The sequence below is a fragment of the Poecilia formosa genome, unplaced genomic scaffold, assembly GCF_000485575.1.
Source record: "Poecilia formosa unplaced genomic scaffold, Poecilia_formosa-5.1.2 Scaffold677, whole genome shotgun sequence".
Classification (NCBI taxonomy): domain Eukaryota; kingdom Metazoa; phylum Chordata; class Actinopteri; order Cyprinodontiformes; family Poeciliidae; genus Poecilia; species Poecilia formosa.
This window is the reverse complement of record NW_006800616.1, coordinates 182,144-198,171: the sequence shown is the minus strand read 5'-3', so window position 1 is coordinate 198,171 and position 16,028 is coordinate 182,144. Positions and strand designations below refer to the sequence as shown.

The 16,028-nt window shown below is 44.9% G+C and overlaps 3 protein-coding genes across 4 annotated transcripts in view; 2 read left to right on the top strand and 1 right to left on the bottom strand.

Annotated features, from left to right (window-relative positions):
• Positions 1-3,601, top strand: part of pdhb (pyruvate dehydrogenase E1 subunit beta) — a 4,938-nt gene extending 1,337 nt beyond the window's left edge. Inside the window, exons 3-11 of the mRNA XM_007542304.2 lie at positions 52-159; positions 406-468; positions 543-578; positions 656-846; positions 921-1,015; positions 1,420-1,530; positions 2,328-2,419; positions 2,504-2,645; positions 3,124-3,601. Coding sequence (XP_007542366.1) covers positions 52-159; positions 406-468; positions 543-578; positions 656-846; positions 921-1,015; positions 1,420-1,530; positions 2,328-2,419; positions 2,504-2,645; positions 3,124-3,269 — 984 coding nt within the window. The 3' untranslated portion in view covers positions 3,270-3,601. The remainder of the gene's footprint in view (positions 1-51; positions 160-405; positions 469-542; positions 579-655; positions 847-920; positions 1,016-1,419; positions 1,531-2,327; positions 2,420-2,503; positions 2,646-3,123) is intronic.
• Positions 3,602-4,746: 1,145 nt separating this feature from the next.
• Positions 4,747-11,026, bottom strand: LOC103130801 (uncharacterized). Of its 2 annotated transcripts, none has more exons than XM_007542303.2 (5): positions 10,284-11,026; positions 8,694-8,855; positions 8,045-8,223; positions 7,726-7,966; positions 4,747-6,010 (listed from the first exon to the last, which is right to left on the bottom strand). In XM_007542303.2, exons 1-5 carry the CDS (start codon positions 10,794-10,796, stop codon positions 5,576-5,578), a joined length of 1,530 nt encoding a protein of 509 aa, XP_007542365.1. In that variant the 5' UTR covers positions 10,797-11,026; the 3' UTR covers positions 4,747-5,575. The 2 variants fall into 2 exon arrangements, with proteins under 2 accessions (XP_007542365.1, XP_007542364.1); XM_007542302.2 differs by having other exon boundaries at positions 7,726-7,969; positions 10,284-11,024.
• A 1,379-nt stretch (positions 11,027-12,405) lies between these two features.
• The window catches only part of kctd6a (potassium channel tetramerization domain containing 6a), a 5,606-nt gene continuing 1,983 nt past the window's right edge, over positions 12,406-16,028 (top strand). The window contains exons 1-4 of the mRNA XM_007542301.2: positions 12,406-12,558; positions 13,820-13,910; positions 14,588-14,757; positions 15,171-15,423. Coding sequence (XP_007542363.1) covers positions 13,884-13,910; positions 14,588-14,757; positions 15,171-15,423 — 450 coding nt within the window. The 5' untranslated portion in view covers positions 12,406-12,558; positions 13,820-13,883. The remainder of the gene's footprint in view (positions 12,559-13,819; positions 13,911-14,587; positions 14,758-15,170; positions 15,424-16,028) is intronic.

The following is a 16,028-nucleotide window of genomic DNA, read 5'->3' as shown; positions in this document are numbered from 1 at the left end:
TCAAAACACAAAGAGCTGATCTCTGATTGTTCGGTAACGGTCTCCTGGCAGGTTACAGTCCGTGATGCGCTGAACCAGGCGATGGATGAGGAGCTGGAGCGTGACGAGCGCGTCTTCCTGCTGGGAGAGGAAGTGGCCCAGTACGACGGCGCCTACAAGGTGAGAGCCTGGCGAGTCAGAACCGTAAGCCCGGGTCAGAGCTCTGAGCTTATCAATGTATTTTTACATTTATTTTTGCATTATTTTCTTTATCTTTATATGTCAGAAGTGTATTCAAATATTTTAATTGATTTTGTATTATTTTTTTATATTGCTCCATCATCCATCAGAAGTTGTAATGAGTTCATCAGAACCTTTTCTGGGCTCAGGGTGTGTAAGGCGGTTCTGGTTCTGGTTTGTCTGCAGGTCAGCAGAGGTCTGTGGAAGAAATATGGCGACAAGCGGATCATCGACACTCCGATCTCAGAGGTGAGTCTTCAGCGCTCACTGAGCGTGCTCAGTGTAAGTCCCGCCCACCAGTTCATGCTGTGTCTCTGCCACAGATGGGATTCGCCGGCATCGCCGTCGGAGCCGCCATGGTGAGTCCGGCAGTTGCCGCCATGTTGGTTCTGACTGAGTTCTGACTGGGTTCTGACGGGCTGTTTCCCTCCTCTAGGCCGGCCTCAGACCCATCTGTGAGTTCATGACCTTCAACTTCTCCATGCAAGCCATCGACCAGGTCATCAACTCCGCCGCCAAGACCTATTACATGTCTGCCGGCCTGCAGCCGGTGCCCATTGTCTTCCGGGGGCCCAATGGCGCCTCGGCCGGCGTCGCCGCCCAGCACTCGCAGTGCTTCGCTGCCTGGTGGGTCTGAAGGGGGTCTGTAGGTTGGATCCATTCGGGTCGGGCGCTGGTCTGATCTGAATGTCTCTCTGCAGGTACGCCCACTGCCCCGGCCTGAAGGTCGTCAGTCCCTGGAACTCCGAAGACGCCAGAGGCCTCCTGAAGGCCGCCATCAGAGACGACAACCCAGGTGAGACGCCGCCAAGATGGTGGTGATAAAGATGGTGGAGGTGATGATGATGATAATGATGAAGATGGTGTTGATGAAGATAATGGTGATGATGATGGTGGCGATGAAGATGATGATGGTATCAGTAAGGTTCTCCAGTCCAGCAGAAATCTTTTTAGACAATAAAATCCTGAAATCTTCTTCCAGCCGTTCCGGGTTCTGATCGGGAGGTTGAAGCCGACCCACCAGGATCAGGTTGGATTAGGGTCAGCATGGGCGGCTCTGGACGGGGCGATGGAGGGGTTCTCCTCTCCACAGATCAACTCGTCTTGTCTGATCGAACTGATCCTCTGCTCTGGTCTGATCGATCTGATCCGCTGCTCTGGTCTGAAACAATGTTTAACCTGTGTTTGCTCCTCCTGCAGTTGTGTTCCTGGAGAACGAGCTGATGTACGGCGTTCCCTTCGAGATGTCCGACGAGTCGCAGTCCAAAGACTTCACAATTCCCATCGGAAAGGCCAAAGTGGAGCGGCAAGGTCAGTGAAGGTCACATTGCAGGTCAACCTTCCAGTGAAAGTGAAGTTCATGTTTTTTTGGTGTGTGGAAAATGAGCCATTTCAAAAACCTCCTGATAAGTCACATTCAGAGGGCACTACACTGTTACCTAGCAACCCCAGCACAGCAACCCAATTATCTAGCAACCCCAGCTGAGTTTAACCCTTCACCTAGCATCCCAAGCAGAAATCCAGTATGTTTGGTCAGCTGGTTATTCCACTGTATGCGCTGTACAATCGCTGCTGGAAAAGACAAGTGTTTTGTTGTTGACTTAGCATCCAGAAACCACTTGCTGCATTTTTGTTTGTTGTGCAGGATGCTCTACTAATGCTTTTCAAAGATGTATGATTGTATAATTGTTTCCAGCCATTTTCAGTGGGAATGTAAATGTTGAATTGGGGGGGCGTGGCCAGCAGCAGCTGGTTTGGATTTAAAGTGACAGGACGCCCTAAAACAGCTCAAAAAAGGCAGAACTGAGCAGACTAAAATTTCATTATCTAAAAATAATTTTGTGCAAAAAGTTTAATTAACATAGACATATCCTAACCTGTTTAAGGATGGATAGTAGGCCAACTTTGACCTACTATCCGACCCGGTTCTGGATGGATGCTTCAGAGCAGAAACCAGGATTGTGAATCTTTGTTTTGTTCAGCGGTTGGGTTCAAACCCAGTTCTTCATTTATTGTCCAGAGGATTAAAACCTCAGAGCAGCAGGAATCAGCCGGCTGATCTCCGCTCCTCCTGATCTGAAGGTTTTCTCCTCTTTGTCTTTCTTCAGGGAGTCACGTCACGCTGGTTTCCCACTCCCGCTTCGTCGGCCATTGCCTGGACGCCGCCGCCGTCCTCGCCAAAGAGGGAGTCGACTGCGAGGTGAGAGCCGTCTGTCAGTTCTGGCCCATCGATTCTGGCTTGGTGGGGTTCTGGGCTGGCCCTTTAACGGCTGATGTTTTCCAGGTGATCAACCTGCGAACCATCCGGCCAATGGACGTGGAGTGCATCGAGGGCAGCGTGATGAAGACCAATCACCTGGTGACGGTGGAGGGCGGCTGGCCGCAGTTCGGCATTGGAGCCGAGATTTGCGCTCGCATCATGGAAGGTGAGAAGGTTTTAAGGTTTAGAAACCTTTGACCCCTGTTGTTACAATTAAAATAGGTCCACAGCCACAAAAGAGATTTTCTTTAGAGCCTTAGTGCTGTCAATCATCCTCATGTACTCAAAGCTAAATCTGCTAATGGTGGAAAAACAAGTTACTGTTACTGGAAAACTGTTTAGCTGCCGTTATTGGTGGCTGTGTTAACTACTAGCCTTAGTATTCACAACAGTTAAAGTGGTTGTGTTTTTAGGCCTTTCTCATGCTTTTAATATAATTTGTTAAAAAAATAATTTAAATAAAATAAAATGAGTTTAAAAAAAACAAGATTTTGAGCTCACAGTTCAGTTCTCTGGTCTCCTCCCAGTGTGTTTCCCAGGAACCAGTTCACTTGTCTGGTCTCCTCCCAATTTATCTCACAGAAACCAGTCCAGTCGGGACCTGTTGTCCACTCTGACCTTTGCCTCCCTGTTGTCTTCTTCAGGTCCTGCCTTCAACTTCCTGGATGCCCCGGTTACCAGGGTAACGGGCGTGGACATCCCCATGCCGTATGCTAAGATCCTGGAGGAGAACAGCCTCCCACAGGTCAAAGACATCATCTTCTCCGTTAAGAAGACGCTCAACGTCTGAAATCCTCCCTCCTGATTGGATCGTTCCCCCCACGGACTTGGAGACTCTGCCTCCCACTTCCTCCCCTTCAGAATAAAAGCCTCTCTCTGTTTGGGACCAGACTGCAGAGCCAATCAGATTTCTTTTGATTTAAAACGAGTTTTAAAGTTTTCCGAGCTCCAAGAACTTTGTTCCAGCATCTCACACCCTGACCTTTGACCTCTGGCTGGGTTGGCCCATGGGAAAGCGCTGCTGGAAGCTGGTGATGCTTATTGTAGCTGCAGCAGCTGATTGGATGTTTCTGTTGCTGTTACACAATAAAATCCTGCTGGTTCTGCTCCTTATTCAGAACAGAACTGTTTCTGGTCGGTTCTGTTTGTAAAGGGTATACAAACTCTGTGAATAACAAGGTTCTGGTGGCTGACAGAGTAACTACATATAGCATCATACACTAGGCTACATGTCCATCTTAGCTAGCAGATGAAAGCTACATTAACTAAGCTAATGTTGGTAGTTCAGCAGCAAGTACTACAGCAAATATCACTAATATGTATCTTAGTATTACACAGAAATGGGTAGAGTACTGAAAAATGATTAACTGATAGTTTAATGTACTTATATTGTTTATACCAGGGGTGTCCAAAGTCGGTCCTGTAGGGCCGGCATCCTGTATGTTTTAGTTCTCTCCCTGGTTTAACGCAGCTGGATCAAATGATGGCTCATTAGAAGGCCTAAGAAGAACATTGACAAGCTGAAATGGTTGTTACTCCCACCAGGGAGAGAACCAAAACGTGCAGGATGCCAGACCTCGAGGACCGACTTTGGGCACCCCTGGTTTATACCTTAAGAACGAGGTCAAATCTAGTTCTAAGCTTGTGGCTTGTTGTCATGGCAACTCCATATCAATTGTCATGACACTTAATGATGGTTACCTACCAACTGGGTGTCAGCTACAAAGTTCCCAGAAGTGTGACAACACATGAAAACAATGTATTGGCCTCTGGAGGTCAACAAAGGTCATCTGTGTCTAATCATGTTGATTTGATCAAAGTCAGAGGTAAGGCTTTCCAAGTAAAAAGTGACTTCCTGTTCTGAGGGGGCGGGGCTTATATGACCTCATAATATGAGTACATAGTTTTGTCAGGCATCCAACATGGTTGACTTGTACCAAGGTTGGTGCAATTTGGTATTTCTATATGACAGTTAAAGTTTCAACATTAGGTCCCTTTAACATGCACTAAAACTCAAGCTTTTGATAACTTTGATCCCCTGATGGTTTGATAAAGATCAACATGCTTGAAAAGTCAAAAATAACCCAAAGTGGCCGACTTTCTGTTCGGTTTAGGGTATATCTCTAACACTTTCTGAGGATTCTACCTCTGTGACATATCAGCTCTTTACAATTTGGCAGTTGGACTATCTCACATTAGGGGGCGCTGTAGAGCCATTTGGCCACACCCATTGTCAATTCCAAAAAATATTAACATTTCAATGGAGCACAATTTTCTTGAGTTTTATTTTATTTCTCTTTCCAGAAGCAAAAATACTTTTAATACATTTAATTAAAATGAGGATATCCAAGCGTTCTGATCCCGGGAGTTCAGGAGCACCGTCCCGAGGCGACGAGGCGCCCGGAGTAAAGAGCCGGAACACAACAGATATGAAAAATCATGGTGAATTTATGGAAAATTATTTCCTCAGCAGACGGTCTTAAACAGGAAGGAAGAGGATAGAGGCAGGAGGCAGGACCCAAGAAAGGAAAGGAGGAGGTTTAACGAGCTTAGGAAACAAGGAGATGCAGAAGGTAGAACACAAGGAAGGAAGACGACTAGGGATCATCAAGAGGAAGGAAGGAGACTAGGGAACATAAGAAAAAAGGAAGGAGACTAGCGTATATCAGAAGGAAGGAGGCATTTAAAGTCATTTCCCTAATTTATTTATCCAGACTGAAAGAATGGGGTTGAGCCTGACCTTTGACCTTCCTGAACCCCTGTCAGGCTGAAGTTGGTCCCACTGGTGGATGAGGCTAGTGAACCTTGACTTTTGACCTTTGTGTTGAAGAGCCAATAAAAAGCTTCAGATCAACACTCGTCACTTTATTGTCCTCATGACAAGCTACAGACGTTAGAACTGTCAACATTCACCAGCTGACCTCTGACCTCAGGAAGGACCAGTGGCTTCTTCAGGTAGAGGAAGGAGACCATCATCATCAGGGTCCCTCTCAGTTTTCCCCCCAGTTGCTGGACTACAGTTCCCAGAATCCCTCTCATCAGTGGGTGGGGCCTCTGCGGCTCCAGGTTGGGTTTGTGGGCAGGGCTTAGCATGTGCTAGGGAGCTGATAGGTCGGATCGTCCCACCTCTGAGGTTCCCTTCAGCAGACCCAGACGGACCACCACCACCTTCTTCTTCTTCTGCTCCAGCTCCTCTTCATCCTCCTCATCTTCCTCCTCTCTCTCCTTTCGCTCGCCCCGCCGCTCCTTCCTCTTCTCCCTCCTCATCTTCCTCTCCCTCTTCCTCCTCCTCCGCTCCTCTTTCTCCATCACAACCGCATCTTCCCCTTCCTCCTGCAGTCCATCCTGAACTTCTTCCTGCTCCACTTCCTCCTCCACCGCCATCACCATCTCCTCCTCCTGCTCCTCTTCTTCATCTTCCTCTTCATCCTCCTCCTCCTGCTGCTCCTCTTCCTCTTCTTCATCTGTCGTCTCTTCCTCCATTTCATCCTTGAGCTGCTCGTGTTTCAGGATCAGACCTGGATCCCCGTCCTGTTTCAGAAAAACACGGTTAGCAGGCAGAACGGCGCCCCCTGTGTCCAAAAGAGGAACTACAAAAATATTCATTGAGCTGAACTTGAGGAAGGAATCTGACCTTTCACCTCTGTGACCTCTGGTTCAACATTTGTACATTTTATTACTTTTATCTGAACATTTCCGAACAAATTTTTGCCTTTTGGTTGCAAACTACAAGTTTTTTTTCCCATAACGTCCTACAATTACCCAGTCAGACAGCAACAGTTTTCAGTCAGAGGCCTTCTTTTATTCTTTTTAAGACTGACTGCTACTGGAGCATCACCATCTAAAACAACTGAGGAGCCTTGGAAGATCTGAGTTGCAATATTAAATTTCTCTTTGTGATAAATAAAAGATTATTGATTTGATTGATCAGCTCTTCAGGAATTTCCTTACTGGAGCTCAAATTATTCAAACTGGGATCTCTGTGATTTTACTGGTTTCAGTTAAAACATAGCATCTTAAAGCTGCAGTATGTAACTTTTATAAAAAAATATATTTTTTACTTATTTGTTAAAAATGTCACTATGTCGGGTCAGTTTGGTATGAGTCAGATAATCTGAAAAACAAACATTCCCAGCACCAACTAGAAACAACCAATCAGAGCCAGGAGGCGAACCTTAGCGCTGTCAATCACAGCCTGCTAGCTGCAGTTAATAAATCCTGTTGTAAATGCTGAAGTTAGTTAACATTTACAGTTAGCAGTTAGGATAAACAGTTTTCTTATAGCCATAGGTTTTTTCTGTGCTGTTAGCAGAGTACATGAGGGTGATTGACAGTGCTAAAACCCGCCTCCTGGCTCTGATTGGTTGTTTTTGGTCGAGAGTGGTACACTTTCAACAAATATGTAAAAATATGTTGTTGTTTTTTTAGAAGTAACACACTGCAGCTTAGAAGTGGAGCAGCTGGAAAGATCAACTCCCAGAGTTGTTCAGCGGCTCCCATCAGGTTCTGGTCAGGACCGGAAAGCTGCTGAAGATTTGAAGTTTGGACCACTGGTTCTGACCAGGGTTATAATAGTTTTGGGTTTTTCCTTATAGTTTAGTTTTATGCCAAGATGACTTCTGTTTGTCTAACTTAACTGGTCTTAATTTGGTTTTTGAGTGCGCTTGCTAGTTTTCATTAGTTGTAATTAGTTGTAATTAGTTAAATAATGTTTAGTTTTCTTTAGTTGTGGTATCAGATTTATCTTTTCAGTGATGTGGTTAATTTTTAGGTGCAGAATACAAAACAGGTTCAAGTACTGTATTGTATTATGTATTCATGGATTGGGTAATAAATATTCAACAGAAGAAAATATTTTCAAAAAAATGTTTTCAATTATTGCTGAACAACAAACTGACTGACGTTTTCTCTCCATTTTTGCAGCAGCCATTTTGCGAACTAATGTAAGTGCTGTAATTTGCTGCCAGCTTATGAAAACTGTTTGTGTGAGAAAAAAATCTATTCCACACCAGATCGAAAGGCTTATAAATAGATGCAAAAACATAAAAACTAAGAATTATAGCTATAATTTCAAGAAGTTTTAGGTAGTTTCATAACCACACAATATACAGAAGTTTCAGTTAGTTATGGTTTCTCCCCATTAAACCATGTTTTTATTTGTTTTAGTTCAAAACGTTTTCTCAGTTTCAGTTTTTCTTATTTCATTAGTTTGAGTTAATCTTGGTTCCGGTTCGGCACAAACTCACCAGGTCTTTGCCGTTGCACAGCCGGTGCACCAGCAGCCGGACTGTGTCCTTGTTCTGGCACAGCCCCATGGTGTTGAGCGCGTCCAGGACGGATCCGGTGCAGCCCTGCAGCCGGAGCTCCGCCCCCAGCGCCGCCTGCAGGAAGTTGTTCCTCCAGATGTTCCTGGTGAAAAGCGGGATGGCGAGCGCCACCACGGCGCGGCGCTCCAGCAGCGTGATGGCCTGATCCTCAGTCAGCTGGCTGCTAAACAGACAGGAAACAAGTGCTCAGAACCCAAACTTCGAACTGAACTGGGTCGGGTCAGGCGGCGGGACTCACTGGCTGCTCCGGTACAGTGTGTTGATGTCGGGGAACATGGCGCGCAGGCAGGTGGTGACCAGCGGCGCGTTCTGCTGGGCCCAGCTCAGGCAGTGCCGCCACGGGAAGGAGGACAGCGGCTTCCGGTCTGACACCTTCTGCTGGAAGGGACTGTCCGTCCGCCGGGCCAGAACCTTCATCTGCACAGACACGATGAGGTACAAATCCAAAATCCAACATAGAAACTTATATTTCAGGTTTTGCAATGCAGTTTGTAACTTTTGTATTTACCATATGTTTTACATATTTGTTCAAAGTAGGGGTCAACAGTTATCGTATCGTTTATTATTTATCGTGATAAATTTCTTCTGATTTGTCATTGTCATGATAAATTCCAAGTAATGATGTTTAAAGACAGTCCGTATTGTCAGGGTTTATAGTTTTACAATACAGAGGGTTGTAGTTTAGTGATTAAAGTTGTTAGCTATAACCCTGATAAAAAATTGAGATGGAGGCTAATCTAAAGTGAACTGCACATTTAGTGAAACAGCACCACCAGAGGTGAGGCACCCCGGACTACTTCCATGCATTTCATCAGGAAATGCATTAATTTGGCGATTTTAACCATAAAATATTATCACTGATGGACCACCCGGACCCAGAGACTCACCTCGGTCCGCAGCTGCTTGCTCCAGAACTCCAGCATGGGCTTCCGGGCACCTTTGGACGACCAGAGCATCTGCAGCGCCGCCTTGTAGCTGGACTTGCTAACCAGCAGCGCCGCTTTGCTCTTCTTACCCATCCTGCGGCCCGGCGCCGGTGACACCTTCGCCTGCGAACAGAACCAAACCTGCTGAACCAGCAAACACCTGGAGGTTCATCGATCAGACTGAAGAGAGAATAAACTCCTGTTGCTAGAGACATGGAGGTTAATCAGAGGGTCTCATGGGTGCACTAACTTTTTGTCACATGGGTTGAACAGTTGCTTTTTTTTTAGGGGTTTTATCCCCCCTTAATTTTTTGGTTTAAATGTTTTTTTGAGGGGGGTGTATTGTGTTTTGTCGCGCCTCAGGGTGATTTTTTATCGCAATCTCATATTATTTTTTTTTTTCGATTTTTTGTGTTTTGATTTTGGGTCTGTCTCTTTAAAAACTCCTGCTCTTTCTGAAACTCTGCCTTCAGGAAGTCAGCTCAACATCATTCCTCTATTAGCCTTAATGTTTTTTTGAGAAGTGTTTGCTAATTGCTGCTGGTTAGTCTGAAGGAGCGAAGGTGGAAGCTCTGAAACTTGGAAACTGAAGATCAGAGCTTGGTCCTTGAAGGCAGCGCAAAGGTCCAACCAGGCATTTTACAGCTGAATGGTTGCCATGGAGATTAAAGGAGTTACCAAACATGAATAGAAAAGTCAAGGCAACACTCCAGGTAAGTTTTTAATGAGGGAACAACATTATAGCATGATGTTAAGCTAAAAAAAGTCGATTTTATTTTACTTTAAGAATCGCTGTGGAGAATCTAATTTTCTCTCACTTTATTCTCAGTATAAGAACAGGATTAAGGACCATTTGCAAAACATCTGCTGAGTTTAGCCGAGTTTAATAAATAAGATAACAGTTTTATTTGGCTGCTGAAAGTCTCTTAATTGACAAACCTGCAATAACTATAAAAGTTTGGTTATTGAAACTCAGATACTTTATTTTCATGCGTTTTATTTTAACACGTTGATAATTTTACCCCAATTAGAAATTCAATGTTGCAGAAATCTCCATCGATCTGGAACTGCAGTCAAAAGGACGGTCTGCTGGTACCAGTTCTATATGCATCTTCCGGTCTGGTGGTACCAATAACGCACCTTCCTGTACTGATTCTATAAGCACCTTCCATTCTGAAGGTACCGATTCCACTCGCACCTTCCGGTCTGCAGCTGCAGGTTCTATTGTACCGGTTCTATACACACCCGTCAGTCTGAATGTACCGCTGCTAAACCTCCCTGACTGCTGGTTAGTGGCGCAAAAAGTGGGTAGGGCGCTGCACCAGAGGCGGCGTCAAAACCCCGTCTGGAGGGGGCGGCGCCTCGATGATGCCTTCGCATACACCTCACTGCGCCCTTACGCTCCTTCACCTCGCGCACGTGTAAATGTAGCGAGTTTTTCCTTTCACGTGTCTTCTTCTCAGGTGGGGGGTCGGGGGGATTTATGTTTTCAGCATCCACCTGAATAATATGTAGTTACGCCCCTGCTGCTGGTACCTGTTCTATACGTACCTTCCTGACCTCGGGAGGCTTGACCCACAGCGAGCGCTTCCCGCTCTGTTTGCGCTTGCCCTTGGTTCGGATGATCTGGGCGCAGGTTTCACACAGGAAGGACTTTTCGTGGACCTCGGAGTCCGGGAAGACCCAGCGGACGGTGTCCGGGGTAGTGAAGGTGAACACCGCCCTGCGGTTAAGGGAGCGGCCCTGCCGCTGGAACAGCAGCCGGCAGCAACAGCAGTTACGGTCCTCCGGCCGTCTGGACCGCCGCGAACCGCCACGCGGTACCGCCTCAGCGCAGCTCACAGCAGGCTCGACCTCGGTGTGAGGGTTCGGTTCTGTGCCTCCGGGGCAGTCCACTTCTGCACCGAGGACGGGTTCTGGGAGCTCAAACTGCGGTGGTTCGGGGGGCTGCAGCGTTCCGCCTGCATTAGGTTCGGTTGTGTCCGCGGTGTGTGCGTAATCATGCTCGTTGGATTCAACTGCAGGTTCGGTTCCGTCTGCTACTCCTGGGTTCTCACACTCCATGGCTGAGGGCGTTCTCCGGTTCGGAGCAGACTCTGTTCGTGCCTGCGACAACCTGGAGCTCCAGAGAAGTGGGTCGGAACCAGAACTTAGCCCAAAGTTCTGCAGAATGAGACGATGTAGAAGTTATAAACGTTTTACCGCGATGAGCTGCAGAAACAGGAAGTAAACTCAATAAACAAAACATCATCCGCCTCCACACACCGCAGAAGGCGCCCCCGCGCGGTGGGAGGCCAGAATTGTGCAGACTATGTGTCTGCCTTTCTAGACACATAGTGGCATTTTATGGCACATTTGTATGTTACCTTACGTTGTTGTAAAAATGCTGTATATGTCAAATAAAACTTAAAAGATTAAATCCATCAATTATCAATCAATTATCTGTGTACATTTCAGCAATAAGGCAATTCAAAGTGTTTTACATAATAAAAACACAAAAATAAAAAGTCATTAAGACATTATGCAGTCACCAATTGAGAAACCAGTAACAAACACCACAAGTTACATTATCAAAATCACAAGTGACTTGTGATCAATCATAATAATTGATGATTATTCAAATCATCAATTCTCATCAAATAGGTTGAAAGAAAATGTACTTCCTGATATAATGCCTTTAAATTAGGCCTCTTTTAAAACTCCTGCTCTTTCTGAAACTCTCCCTTCAGAAAGTCACTACAACATGGCTCCTTTATTAGCCCTTTAACAATGTTTTAGCAGCATTTCACTGAGAAATTGCTCCTATAATGAGCTCAGCTGATGTGAAGTTCTTTGCTAATTGCTGCTGGCTAGTCTGAAGGAGCTGGTACCAGGGCTAGGTCCACCCAGGCGTTTTGCCATGGGGATTAAAGGATTTCTAAAACATGCATGGAATAATCAATCAATCAATCAATCAATCAATCAATCAATCAATCAATCAAATTTTATTTGTATAGCACATTTCAGCAGCAAAGCATTTCAAAGTGTTTTACATCATTAAACACAAACACACAGAGTCATGCAACATTCAACAATCAAAAACATTTAATTTCCTGCCGACTCGAAGTTCTGCCCCTCAAATTGGCAGAGAAAAAAAAAACAACAACAGGGGGATGTCCAAAGCAACTAATGAGGGAGTAACATAACATGATGTAAAGCTAAAAACAAGGTTGACTTTATGTAATACTGCCCTTTTAAAACTAGTTAAGATTAGGTTCAGTAATTGAAAAGTCACTGGATAATTATTTGTTATTTATTTAATTTGATTTATTTATAAAGTCTGAATGTTATGCTCTATTTTTGTGAGTTTTTATTTAGTTTGTACTAGATTTTTGTATTTAGATTTTTATGATGTTTTGTTTCCACCTTTTAATTATTGTTTTGCATCATGTACACCCTTAGGCACCAGGATGCCTCTCAACCCCACGAGGGACAAGGGTGTACAGAAATGGATGCATGGATGGGTCATGTACACCCTCAAAAAGGAGGGATTTTCTTGTAAAAAAAATTTAGTAATTAAAATAAATATTTATAATAATAATATTATACTTATAATTATAATTATAATGGTAGTTATTTGTACCTTTAATATCTGTATTTGTTTGTTTCCAGTGGCAGTTCAACCCATAGACATGAATGCGGTTCAACCGACTTTTATTTTGTAGGTTTTATTTTGGCGAGTCTTACCGGAAGTGGCGTCCGCAGGGGAAAAAGGGTGTAAACAAAGCTGTGTGTCATCAGCTGCTGTAACATACCAGTTCATCTGGAAGTTAACTGGATCCTTCAGGTAGGACCCGGCAGGATTTTTTTTAATTTTTAAAAGTTTAATTTTGAATCGATGTTTAACCTGTTAAGAGCTGCTAACTGTTAGCTCTCTGCTTCATTTCATTGACTGATTCCACCGCAGAGGTTATAAATATGAACATTTAATGACAGTAAAGAAAAAAAGGAGGAGGAAGAAGAAAACCTTATATTATCATAAAGAAAATTAACTTTTTTTGTTCTCCTTAAGTGTCAGAAACGTATAGTTAAAGCTTCATATTTACAAATATCTCAGTTATAAATCATCTAAACATCTCCAGAAGGGATCAGTCTGTACGGATGTTTTAATTCATCTGTGTGATAACATTATTACGGTGGCGCAAAGGGGTCAGTACAATCCAGGCAACAATGGAACAACATTAATGTGATTTCCCAACAGAGAACTAACAGGTCCTATTCTGACCCAGTTCTGCAGGTTCACGTCGGTTCAGATTCAGCCTACGCTTATATTTCTGTTCTCCTTAGGTTCTCGTGAACATTTCTGCGTTTTCTCATCGTACAGCTTCAAATGTAAACTATTTTATTGGTTTTCTGTCGTAAAAAAAAAAAGGCCAAAAATGGCCAAAATAAAAAATTTTGAAAATTCACTCTGAGCATAACCCTCAATACAAGACATGGTAGGGGCAGCATCATTATGGGGGAAGCTGGTCAGGGTTGACAGGAAGATGGATGGAGATGGAGAACGACTGTTAGAGGCAGCAGATGACCTGAGGCTGGGGTCAAAGTTCAGCTTCCAGCAGGACAACTAGACTGAACATCCAGACAGAGACCATGGGTTAGAACGGCCTAGTTAAAGTCCAGAATACAACTGGTAATTTGGGGAGAGACTTTACTAGCATTCAAACATCCATCCATCCGTCTGTCCGTCCATCCATCCACCCAACTATCCGTTAATCCATCCAACTGTCTGTCTGTCCGTCCATGAATGATGTGTTCTAGGCCTGGTTATCTCTGGTTCCGCTGCATGTTTTAGAGTTTGTAATGAACTAAATCCTGGTTTTGACCCTTGACCCTTGGCTGGTCTAGCCTGTTCTGATGCTGGAGACCTGCTGGTTCTCCTGGTTTCATCAGATGAAGTCTCCCTCCTCTTCCTCACCAGCCGACGGACGTCTGTGGCCCAATCAGGGACTCACCAGCCAGGGTTCTGCTTCTCCAATCAGGGTGGATCTGCCTGCAGCCTGTTGCCACGGCAACCGTCTCTCAAGATGTTCTGCTTCTCGTTACAGGTGGAAACTCGGGAATGATGATGTTCTTGGCGCTGTGAACCGCGGAGGGAGCTGGCGGCAGCAGATGGAGAATGGAGACCTGGGTCACATGGTGTGTGTGTCCACTTGACCCGTCCAGTACAGTGGTTCTGTACCAACAATCTGGGCTTTGCTGCTGAGCATGATTATAGTTTCTGGTTTTTCATTATTGTTTAGTTTTCTCTGGTGTTGTCTAATTCAGTTAGTTTTAATTAGTTTTTATAGTGTATTTGCTAATTTTTAGAAAAATATTGTTGATATTAAACAATAGGTAAAATGGCAGAAACATCAGACGAAGAAAGAACTGGCAGGTTGGTATAATGAGGAGAACAAGACGAAATAGAAAGCAGGAAACAACTATGTCACCTTTTGGTCATTCAGAGTTAAATATTTTGAAATATGAAAATATCAAACAGGAAAATATTGTCTCTTGTTTGTTTTCAAGAAGAGACAATTATACAATTTTTATTGATCACCCTCAAATATTGAATTGAGAGAAGGGAACTGGTACATAGATCACAGGCTGACAAACTACAGTTGAAAACCTTTTGGATAAACTTTCCGCTTCTGGATATTGTTTTTTGTTAATGTACCTTAAGAAGATGAAATTAATAGAATCAGTTTTTTGTTATGAAATCTGTGTAATATACAGTTATTGTCTCCATTCGAGTAGATGGAGGTAAAGCACATCTAAACGTTCTTGCCAACTGCCATAAAAGAGAAAACTGTTGCTGTTCCTCCTGTGTCCAGATGGGGGAGCCAGTGAGTCTGAACGTGGGCGGCTGTGTTTACAGCACGTCACTGTCCACGCTGAGGCGCTACCCCGACTCCCTGCTCGGCGCCATGTTTAGAGGAGACCTGCCGACGGTCAAAGATTCCCGCGGGAACTACTTCATCGACCGCGACGGCCCGCTGTTCCGGTGGGTCCGCGGGTTTCGGACGCTTTTCATACTCAGATGGACCTCTGACAGCCCAGGTCTCATTAGCTAGTTTAGAAATTCAGAAAAGCTCCGATTATTAATTATAGCCCAACATTTCCACTGGGCCAGAACCAGTGAAAGGAACCTGAACCAGTGAGCGGTAAAAGAACTTCCAGAACCAGTGAAAGGTACAAGAACCACTGTAAGGTTCCAGAATCAGTGGAAAGTACAAGTTTTTTCATTGGTTCTGGAGGTACCAGACCAGTGAAAGATTCCAGGACCAGGGAGAGGGTATTGGGACTCAAGCCGGGTTTTCTGAAAGTAGAATGCTTATCCGTTCTAACCTGGTCTGAACCGGGCTGTTGGACAGAACCAGTCTAACCGGGCCCGACCCGCTCTCGGTCTCGTTTCAGCTACATCCTAAACTTCCTGCGCTCGTCGGAGCTGACGCTGCCCTGTGGCTTCAAGGAGACGGCGCTGCTCCGTAAAGAGGCGGACTTCTACCAGATCGAACACCTGATCCAGTGCCTGGGAGACCCCAGGCCGCTGCTGCTGTACCCGACCGACACCTATGAGGAAGTGGTGGAGCTGTCCAGCACCAGGAAGCTGTCCAAATACTCCAACCCTGTCGCAGTCATCATCACCCAGCTCACCATCACCACTAAGGTTCCTCACATCCGCTCTCATGTCTTTATTGTTATTATTTATTTTACTTTTTATTGTCTTTACCTGCGGTTCTCTGCCGGAGGCCTTAACTGACCTAGATGTTTCCAGAAGATCCAAATCCTTTTGCCTTCAGTTGGGGCAGTGGTTCTTAACTTGGGTTCGATCGAACCCCAGGGGTTTGATGAGTCGGTCTCAGGGGTTCGGCGGAGCCTCTGCCGCGGAGGTAAAGACACACTGTGTAAAGTTGTGATGACGCCCCGTTTTGCCATCACTTGCTCCAGAGGATCACGTTACATTGCTGAGCCAATCAGTGCTGCGGGAAGGAGCTCCACTCTCGGCATGTATTTGAACTTGTGTCTTTAATTACTTCAGTAAAGCTCAGTTTTTACCAAATGGGCTCTTTGCACCTCAGCTTCCGCGTTCGGGGTAAAGCGGCTCGATTGTTTTCGATCCAATACAAATATCATTTACATTAGGTGCTTGCAGTGCTTGGCCAAGGTTTGTACATCGATCCGAAGCCCCAACAAGTCAGCTGGAGAAAGGTTTTAAGATGTTCGCCTCGTTATATATTCACTGACACGAAGGTGACTAACATTAACCTTAGC